Source organism: Mangifera indica, unplaced genomic scaffold, assembly GCF_011075055.1.
Source record: "Mangifera indica cultivar Alphonso unplaced genomic scaffold, CATAS_Mindica_2.1 Un_0011, whole genome shotgun sequence".
NCBI classification, from domain to species: domain Eukaryota; kingdom Viridiplantae; phylum Streptophyta; class Magnoliopsida; order Sapindales; family Anacardiaceae; genus Mangifera; species Mangifera indica.
The window spans coordinates 131,226-142,050 of NW_025401103.1; the positions used below are offsets into that span (position 1 = coordinate 131,226).

Sequence of the window (10,825 nt, forward strand, 5' to 3'; positions counted from 1 at the left end):
CCCTAACATGCCGCTTAAAATCTGATGAGACTAAATAATAAAACTTTTAGGTTAAATATTAAGTCTAAGATTTAATTGATGTCTTCCAATATGACACTCTAATTAAGCCCCTATTCGTTAGAATCTTATTTACCAAAACGAATGGTACACTTTTACTATGTGAAAAATTAGGTGATAATCATGTTAGATCCGACTTAACTAATATACTTTGCTTGTTCACCAAAGAGAAGGTGAAGTATGTTAAAGGCATTAGTAGGGAATATATTTGTCGATGCAAGGAGATATTTAGTATCCACCATACTGATACTGAGAATCACATTTAAGGTTGCATGATTTGTTAGGGTAACGCCTGGCTTGAGATTGTAGGTCTTTGGTGACTAATTTGAAATTTATCTATTTGATTAATTTGAACTTATTTGTTAAAACGAAGGGGAGAATTGATGCGATAAGATCTCGGTAAATTAGGAAGTTTACCAAAACTTTCCGAGTTCACTAGTGAGGGTTGTTGACTTGAGGAAAATAGTAGGAGCATTTTAATTATTAAATCTATAATTAAAATGAATATTAATTAAGTAAAATTACTAGTTTTTTATTTGTAAATTGTAGATCACATAATTACCATATCAAACCTAACATATCGATCAATTTTTGAAAAAGGAAAATAGGTTCACTGGAAGTAACTTCGCTAATTAGTACAAAAAGCTTTAGATTATTCTGCATCAAAAGAAGAGGTTATATATCCTTGAAGGGTCGTTGCCTCCTAAATCTTGGTCTTGATGCCACCCAGGAGCAAAATGATACTTTTAACAAGTATCTTGATAACTTTATGAAAGTTTAGTGCTCATGTTGACTTCTATGTCAATGAGCTTCAGAAACAACGTAAGGAAATAGATGCACAATATATTTTTACATACCTTCAAGAGTTATTTGCCACTCATGCGAGAGTTTAACAATATGAGGTGTCAAGTGTACTGTTTGATTGTAAACTTTCTGAGGGAGGACAAGTTGACCTTCTTATGGTCAAAATGATTGGTTACTCGAGTGGTTGGCAAGTTTGGGCTTCATTATGGACAATGAGCTTACCATTGACCTAGTGTTGAAATTCGTCCCTAAATCATAAGCTAATTTCATTATAAATTTAACTTAAACAAAAAGGAAAAAACCTTTAAAGAGTTGTTGTATTTGCTCAGATAGGTTGAATAAAAAGTATGAAAGGTAGCTTCAACTAATTTACTTATGGCTAAAACACAAACAACAAAAGTCAAGGCTAAGGGCAAAAGCAAGGCTAAGGCTAAGCCCAAGCTCGATGCAAAGAAGTAACCTATACTACTACTTAGCCTACAAGTGGTGCAGAGATGGGAAAGGTTGTCTACTTCTATTGTGGTAAGATAGATCACTAGAAGAGATATTGTAAAACCTTTCTAAAGAACAAGAAGAAAAAGGTAGCTAAAACCTCTACTTCAGGTATTTTTGTCATTAAGATAAACTATTCTTCTTGTTCATCCTTGGTTGTAGACACAGAATGTGGTTCTCATATTTGCTCTGATATGCAAAGACTATAACAGAATAGATTGCTCACCAAATGAGAGGTTGATATATGTGTTGGAAATGAAACATATGTTGTTGCATTAACCGTAGGTGTTATTATCTTAGGTTGCCCACTAAACTAGTTTTGGAATTAAAATATTGCTATTATGTTCCTTTTATTTCTAGAAACTTAGTTTTTGTGTCTATTTTAGACAAAAAAAGGGTATTCGTATTTTATTACTGGTAGTATTATAACCATCAACTTAAATATTATGAAACAGTTGAATTGCATAATGGTTTATACATTCTAAAACTAAATAATGAAATTTTTAATGTATAAAATAATAAATGATTGAAATCGAATAATCTGAATACCACAATCTGTGACATTGTAGGTTAGGCCACATAAGATCAAACGTATATCAAGACTTCATGAATAAAGAGTCTTGCAATCATTTGACTTCGAGTCATATGATGAATGTGAATTGTACTTATTTGGTAAGATAGCCAAAACACCATTCACTGGACACAGTGAAAGGACGAATGAATTGTTAGGGATCATTCAAAGTGATGTGTATGAGCCCATGACAGTGCATAAAATTATTATTTTGGGATGAAATTAAAATTGTCTCGAAAAATGAATCTTAACTTTTAGGAGACGAAATTTAAAAGTAATATTTTGGGATGAACATCAATTTCGTTCCTAAAAATGAATTCTAAGTTTTGGGGGAACCTTCTAAAATAATCATTCTAAGAAGAAAATAAAATTTTGTCCATAAAAGTAACATTTTTGTTAATTTCGTCTCTAAAATTATTATTCTAGTCTAAAAATGAATCCTAAGTTTTAGGGGACGAAATTATAATTTTGTGTCCTTAAATAATAATTTTAGAACGAAATTAAAGTTTCGTCACTAAAGTTGATATTCTATAACGAAATTAAAATTTCATCCCTAAAAGTAGTATTCTGTGATGAAATTAAAATCGTCCATAAATATTTCATCACTAAATTGTATATTTGTTATAGTGGATGATGAAGTCATCTTTGTTTAAAATCTAGAATGATTCTTTGGTGAGTGAGCAAGACCCAGATAGTCCTAAGAGTTGTGTTATGAAACCTATAGGTTCTTAAGTGATGAGACGAGCATACTATTACCCACATCATGATAATGGGAGTTTCGAGATAAATTTAATAGGTATGAGCTAAGAGTATTTTAGGGATTTAGTAAAAGTTAGTAGAGTCTCCTACTTACTAAATGACTTTTAATTAACTCCCCCTTTGTAGGTATAGCTTATCATGATAGTTGTGAGATAAGTGATAGTTAACAAGCATAGAGTTGTCATGAGGGCATTAGTGTCTCATTTCCTAGTTATTATTTATTTATGTATTTCTAGTTACCTTGTTGGATGATGTATTGATTTTATGTTTATTATGCTACACAGATCAATTTATTATGGGATGTTTGTTATTGTGGTTTTTTTTGTATGCTTTTGATTGATTTTCAATAAAAAGGGCAATTCAATAATTTCTCATGTGTGTTGAATGTATCAAATAGCTTGAGTTAGTAGTTCTTTCTTTCGGAGGACAATACTTTCAAAATGGAGTGTTACATTTCTCATTTGTAAAGGGTGAAGAGTTTATTTAATAATATTGAGGAATATTCAAACATTTTCCTCTCTTCTTTCTCTTTTTTTTAGATCTAGAATTCTTTTTCATTCAAATTGGTTGTTGTGAGTGTTTTCTTTGCCATGTCAAGGTATAATAAATGGATATGTGTGTGTGTGTGTGTGTGTGTGTGTGTGTGTGTATGTGTGTGTGTTGGTTGGGGGGGAAGGGTTATATTTGAATATCTATATATTTTTAAATTTTACTATTACTATCAAGAGTAAAATTGTTATTTTCTAAAATATTTAAAAAAAAACTAAAAATTTATCACATTTCTCCCTCTAAGTATTTGAATTTTCACTAAATTTCACTAAATCACTAAATATTTAAAAAAAATTTAAAAATATAAAACATGTATATACGGTTTTATATATTACATTGTCAATAATACATTTTAAAAAATATGACAATATCATAATAATTTTATTACTTTTTCATGATTCTCTTATTTAAAATCAATATAGTAATTTAAATGTAAAATATTTAATTAACTATTAAACCTAATATAACATAATACATAATCAAAATTCTTTGTATAATAAATAACGTACTAGTCAGTTGGTAAAAGTAAACAAATTAATCGGCTTGAATTTCATACCTTAGATCAAAGTGAATCTTTGTACATGCCACAAGAGAGAAAAATACAAAATTAGGGTTGAGAATTAAGAAATAAATGTTGTTGGACTTTTCTTAAATGACAATGACATTTTCGTAAATAATTAAAAATAAAAGGGCAAAATTTTTACTTTAAGTTTAGCCAAAAATTCAAAAAGAGGACAAACATAAAATACTGCATATAATTCGTATTTAATACAGGAATGGTGTAAAATATACAGTTAATATATTTTGGGTTTAAAAATTTTTTTGAACATATTTAATATGTGAATTTACTAACTAGGATCTAAACACCATTTGATTGGTAGTTTGAGTAATTAATTATTTAAAAATAATATTTAAATTAATTTTATATAATTAATTATTAAATATATAATTTAAATTATTTTAATATAAAAATAAATTTTGATTAGTGCAACACTTGCTAAAATTTGATAAATGAAGTATTGTGTTCAATGCTTGATAGTGAATTTTAAAAAATTGATTTTTTTTTATTGATTAGGTCAAACTTAAGTTTTACTCAATCCAACCATTCGAAAAACCTAATTTAATATAGTCCAATTGGATTCAATCTATTTTTACTCCAAAAATGGTTTTTTAGCAAACCATAATTGTTTTTTCTTATGGGTGAGTCGAATCCATTAGACCAGTTAGTTCAATTCAGTTTTTAAAACCAAGTTTTATAACTAATATATACATACATACATACATACATATATATATATATATATATATATATATATATATATATATATAAAATCAATTTTAACACAATGTTAATTATATATCCATCTCACATTTAAGATTAATTTAAAACCAATTTACAAAGACTAATAATAATAATAATAATAATAGAGTAGTACTATGAGCACTTTTGTGCATAAATTTATACAAAAATAATCACGTATTATCATATGATTGGATAATTAAAAATTAATGATAAAATAATATTTAATCATATAATGATACTTTTTGTTTGTATGTACAATTTTATTGATAATAATAATAAGCTTTGATCTAAGTTGATTCAAATCAAATCAACGAACTTAACTAAAAAGAGTAATTTCAAATTAGAATTTAGTTTAGTAAATTGGTTCAAAGATGATTTATTTTTTTATCCAATAACTTTACTATTTATTTCCCTAACAATATTTATTTCGTTATCCATTAATTTTATTAAACTCAAATTATATATTTTATCTTCAATCCGAAGTTAAACCAACTCTAAAGTAGGATCGAATCCACCCCTCGTTGAAGGTAACAAAACAATCAGAGATGAAAATTGATAGAGAGCATAAGCAAGGAAAGGAAAAAAGCGTGTTGAAAGTAGAGAGATTTTTAGGTACGAACTCCGCCGAAATTCGCTTTCTACAGTTGATCATTAATGTAGATACTTGTTCTTACATGAGAAGGCAGGAAATGCATCGAATCAAATTTAACCACGTGGATATCATATTGTAGGAAAGGACAGGTCCGAAGCATGGGATAATTGGAGAGAGAAAGACACAAAAATCATTTCCCTAATCAAGTAATATTGTTCATCAAAGAAAGAGCTAGACCTGAGTGTTAAGCTTGAAATTGAAGGTACTGAGAATCATTGATGAGAAAGGAAGAATCAAAAGACAAAAAGGCGAAGGAGGTTAGGGGGTGGCAGCTGCCTGCCCAATTGGTTTGCTTTTTCCACTTTGTTTTTTCTGATCAAAACCCCTCAGCATTTATATCTTCGCATATCCCCAAGCTCTCTCTCTCTTCAATTCTCTCTCCCTTTCAACTTTCTCCTGATTAAGGTTATCTCTCTCTCTCTCTCTGCGTCTCTTTCTCTTATGTTTGATCGTGACTAACTATTTCATGGTTTAATTTGTGCAGTTGATTGTAAAGATTAAACCTTGTTCACAAAAGCTGTTGTCTTTGTTTTTGGGTACGAAACTGGTCACCTGAATCTTTTATATATCAACATCAGAAGAAGTTCATTAAACAGATTCATACATGTCTCCTGTTTCATTGCCTCCTGGCTTTCGTTTCCATCCAACAGACGAAGAACTCGTTGCTTATTATCTCAAGAGAAAAATCAATGGTCGTAGAATTGAATTAGAGATCATCGCTGAAGTTGATCTCTACAAATGTGAGCCTTGGGACTTACCAGGTATTTTCCTTTTTCCCAATTGACTTCATTATTTTGAGTTCGTTTTTGAAAGAAAATTAAACAATTGTCAGTTCATAATCCTGGATATATTACTCACAAATAATTACAAATGAATTACACTTAAAGAGAAGCATAAAGAATATTATCTCTAATTAAATGGCCACTTTAAATGAAACATCTAATTAATAATCCCAATACTTGTAACTTCGGTCGAGCACTTACGCATTAAATTAAGAACCCGCAACATTTTTCTTTTTAAAACGTTGAAAAACCATGTACGGCTTTAATTCTTTTCGTTTCATTGTTAAATTCAAATATATTTATAGAACCTAGTTACAAGCACGTATCAAGCTATAATATTAGTCAAATATTTAAACTTTAGGCCAAAAGACTTATTCCTACGTAAGGTAGAGTGAAATCTCAAACTCTTACCTTCAAATTTTCAAAAACTTAATCACTTATTTATGAGTTAAAATTTTCAATTAGGATTAAAAATAAAATTATTATTTAATAAAAATATTTAAAAAATAAAAATTTATATCATTTTATCCTCTTAATTTAAAAAACTAACAATTTTTTCTTAAAATTAAGTTTTAAAAAATGACATTTTTTTCATACCTAAGGTTTCAAATTTCATCAGCCAATTTTTGTTGTTTGTCAGAAATTCGCTAGCAAAATTTGAAACCCTAGGTAAAGGGCAAAATATCACTTTTTAAAACTTAATTTAAAAAATTGTTAATTTTTTAAATCAAGGGGTAAAATTATATAAACTTTTATTTTTTTAAATAATATTATTAAATGATAATTTTATCTTTAATTCTAATTGAAAATTTTAACAGATTTTAACTTATATATAAGTGTTTGAGGTTTTAAAAATTGAAACTGAGAATTTGAAATTTTACTATACTTTGGGTGGGAGTTAGTCTTTTGGCCTAAACTTTAGCATGAAATATACGGTTAGAACTATATGAACAAGTCCCAAGAAGATTTTACTTCTTTTTAATACAAATTTTCCTGCGGTTGCTTTTTCATGAGGTAATGTGAAAAACAAGCTGCATCAAAGACCTAGTTAAAAAGTATATGCCAATTAAAGTATTACTTGGTTGCGACAGATGACTTTTTACCCTTCGCATGTCTCCGATATATTTTATATCATTTGTCAGTATTAATTATAATTTACAATAAATTATTTTTTTCTTATAATATAATTGCTTTTGAATCACTGTATAGTTTGCTTGTAAAAGAGGTTTCAAGGTTTTCATGCCTTAAAACCTTTTTTACCTTCAGTCGTTATGATTTGTCATGTATTTTCATGATTTTTTTTTTTAATTTATAAATATAAAGAAGTGGATTGAAATAATGATGTAGGGAAGTCATTATTGCCCAGCAAAGACCTGGAGTGGTATTTCTTCAGTCCTCGTGATCGCAAGTATCCCAATGGATCAAGGACAAATCGTGCAACCAAAGCTGGATATTGGAAGGCCACGGGAAAAGATAGAAAAGTGAACTCTGAGACTCGAGCCGTGGGCATGAAGAAAACCCTAGTTTACTATCGAGGGAGAGCTCCACATGGCATTCGGACTCATTGGGTCATGCATGAATATCGTCTTGATGAGCGAGAATGTGAAACTGATTCAGGCTTGCAGGTAAACTTTTTTCGCTTTTCTTTCATTTTCTTAAATTCTTTTAGTACTCTGACTTACCGGAACACATTTAAATAAATCAATTTTCGATCAACAGTAAACTAATGAATTCATTTTTTTTTTGTTTTTCACTTTATTTAATCCTTCCCCAGGATGCATATGCTCTTTGTCGTGTGTTCAAGAAGAGTACCATTGCCCCGAAGGTTGGGGAGCATTATACTACTACGACTACTAATCAAGTGATGAATGAACATTCATCCGGGGACAGTGATTTATATTCAGAGAGACGATGGGATGAATTTGAGGGCTCAGGTTATCCAATGTCATATGGAATATCTTTACCCAGCAATGCCGATGGATCATCAATTGATCTCACTGGGACACAATTCTTATCAGAAAAGGCACCTGGCTACACAACTCCATTTTCAAATTATGGAACCACTTCTTACGATCCTTCCAAGGTAATTTTTTTTTGGTGAAACAATTTTCTAGAGTTGAAATATAATTTACAGATCTTCTCAATTATCGACTATGGGTATTCAGACATTCGTAACCTGTAAACCTAATGTGGACGTTTAATGATTCACTTCACAAACCTTAAAATCAAAAGTGGGTGAATAGACATTAGCTTTTGTTTAGTGGCTAAGATTTTCAAAACGTGCTCATTGAAAAATCATGTCCCACAATAATAAATGTAATTGATTTATTTACAGATTGATATAGCAATAGAGTGTGCAAAGCTGCAGCATCGGCTCTCATTGCCTCCTTTGGAAGTGGAAGATTTCTCTCAAGTTGGCTTCACGGACTACAAAATGCAGCACTCACACTCAAAACCGTCAATGGGAGGAATAAATGAGGGAAATATAGTGCAGGAAATTCTTTCGGTTTCTCACGTATCACAGCAATTCATGAATCAAACCAACCTTCACGCCCATGCTGATGATTTTAGTTTTATAGCTGGAGAAAATAATCAATATAATCCAAGTAATGACATGGGTTGTGTCAAATATAACGATAAGTCGTGGGAAGATCTGAGTACAAGATCAATAGAAATCGGAGACTTGGATAAAGAAATTAAACGGGAGAATGTAAGATGGGTAGGAATGCCAAACAAAGATTTGGAGAAGGTACGTTACTTTAATTAGTTAACAAATTATGAATATGTGAATAGAGAAATGACAGTTATTTTTGAGTTATTTAAAATTTCTCATCGGGTTTTTTTAATCCTTTGTTACAGAGTTTAACGGAAGAGCAGAAGATTGTTCCCATAGAAAAGATTTCAAGTTTCGAAAGAAGGGAAGTTTATGAATCTGAAGGTTTGTCTTTGCTGTGAGTGTGTGTATATGTTTACGCATATTACATTCCTTCTTTCTATGTTGGCATAATTTTTTTCTTGTTCTCTAAGTTGAAAAGGCCCATACATTCAGGTGAAACTTGGCGTAATAGCTGTTTGGGATTCAATGGCTCGGTAATAAATGATTTTTCACTTGGGTTCATCGACGATGTACACAATAGAAACAATCTAGACCATGAAGACATTGCGGATGGATTTGCAACCTTACCTAGCTTCGAGTTGGTTGAGGATATTAAAGTGAACCATGGAATGTTTGTTTCAACCCGCCAAGTGGCAGACACATTCTTCCACCAAATAGTGCCTTCGCAGACAGTTAAAGTCCATCTCAACCCACTGATCGCAAACAATTCATCAATAGAGAAGGTAGACACGCAATTCATCAGGCATGAGAAACCAGGCTCATTCTTCAAAAAGTTTATCAAATTCATGAAGCTATGGAAGGAATTAGCAACTGCAGTTGTCTGTGTGATGGTGTTTGATCTCTTAATTCTTCTTTTTCATGAGAAATTGATGGATGGCTTGACTGTAAGTGGTTGTGCAAAAAATGAAGGCTGCTCTAACAATCTGAAGGCGATGAAGGGAAATTCAGCTGGTGATAAAGATTTCTTTGTTAATGTAAGGAGTGGTGGACATCATTCTATTGTATTTTTTAAGAAGTTAGGGCTTTTTGTTAGCATTTCATTGGCTCTATGTACCGTGTGGGCGACAGTGTAGATGTTGATATCCTTGTTCTACCCCTAACTGTAGTTGATAATTTGGGAAAGAATCAGACAATCCTTCTCCAAAATTGGAGGCTGATCATCTTTATTAACACTTTGTATTGTATACTAATACCCATAATTGAACAATTGTACCTTAAATTTAATATGTATATTAATTTTAAAAAAAAAAAACCATATGTTAGAGCTAATATATTTGTTATTTACTAAATGTACACTGATATAAATTCTGTCCATTTATATTTCTTTTCCATGGAGGAATATTATTTCATAAATAACTAATACGACAATTATTTAATGGTGATGATATAGTAGTGCTGACATGTGATAGATAAAAAAACATTGTCACATTATTGTCATACCAGTCTGTATAATTTTTCTGTACATAAATTTTCTTTTTGTGTGTGTGTATATATATATGTATTGATGTGGGTCAAACTATTCGACCAAGGATGTTACAAATGAATTAGAGCAGTTTCACATATGCTCTTGAATGATAGTGAGACAAACTTCAACAAGGATACTGAGTCTCGTAAGGGAGATGTATGTGATACCTTTAGATAAATCTTATATCGATAAAACATAGAAGAAATGTTAGATTTATCTAAAGTGGACAATATTTTGATAGTGAGCCGGACAATTAGACTAGGGATATTACAAATGGTATTAGAGCGACTTAGCATGTGCTTTTGAACAATGATAAGGTAAACCTTAATGAGGATGCCAATATTAGGGTAGATGCCCTAGAGCCAATTGATTTAACATTTGTAGTTGTAATTTATTTTATTAATTAATAAAATGATTTATAGTTATTCAGTTTATATACTTATCTATTATATGATTGTGTGAATAATATACCCTTAAAATGGTAAAATTGTGATAAGGAGATTAGATGACTAATCATGAAAACTCTATACACAGATGAAGTGGTCATTCTAAAAATATTCCTAATCCCGACATTACAATTACCAAGGGCACATGTAATGGTGATGGAATTATCATAGTGTTGAGTGATCCTATCGAAAGGTAACGATAGTTCTCACATGTCAAAGCTGTTTGCTAATGGCTTGGTGTAACACATAGATGCATATTGTAGATGTGTTTATTGAACTAACCCTACTAGAGGATATCTATATGGATGGTTGTTTTAGTGTTTATAAA

The 10,825-nt window shown here is 30.5% G+C and overlaps 1 protein-coding gene across 1 annotated transcript; it reads left to right on the forward strand.

Moving 5' to 3' along the window:
* The first annotated feature begins 5,685 nt into the window (after positions 1-5,685).
* On the forward strand, positions 5,686-9,782 carry LOC123205664 (NAC domain-containing protein 86-like). The gene is made up of 6 exons (XM_044622682.1): positions 5,686-5,948; positions 7,317-7,594; positions 7,744-8,052; positions 8,305-8,718; positions 8,829-8,907; positions 9,019-9,782. The coding sequence occupies exons 1-6, from the start codon at positions 5,792-5,794 to the stop codon at positions 9,657-9,659; spliced, it is 1,878 nt and encodes a 625-aa protein (XP_044478617.1). The 5' UTR covers positions 5,686-5,791; the 3' UTR covers positions 9,660-9,782.
* The last annotated feature ends 1,043 nt before the right edge of the window (positions 9,783-10,825 follow it).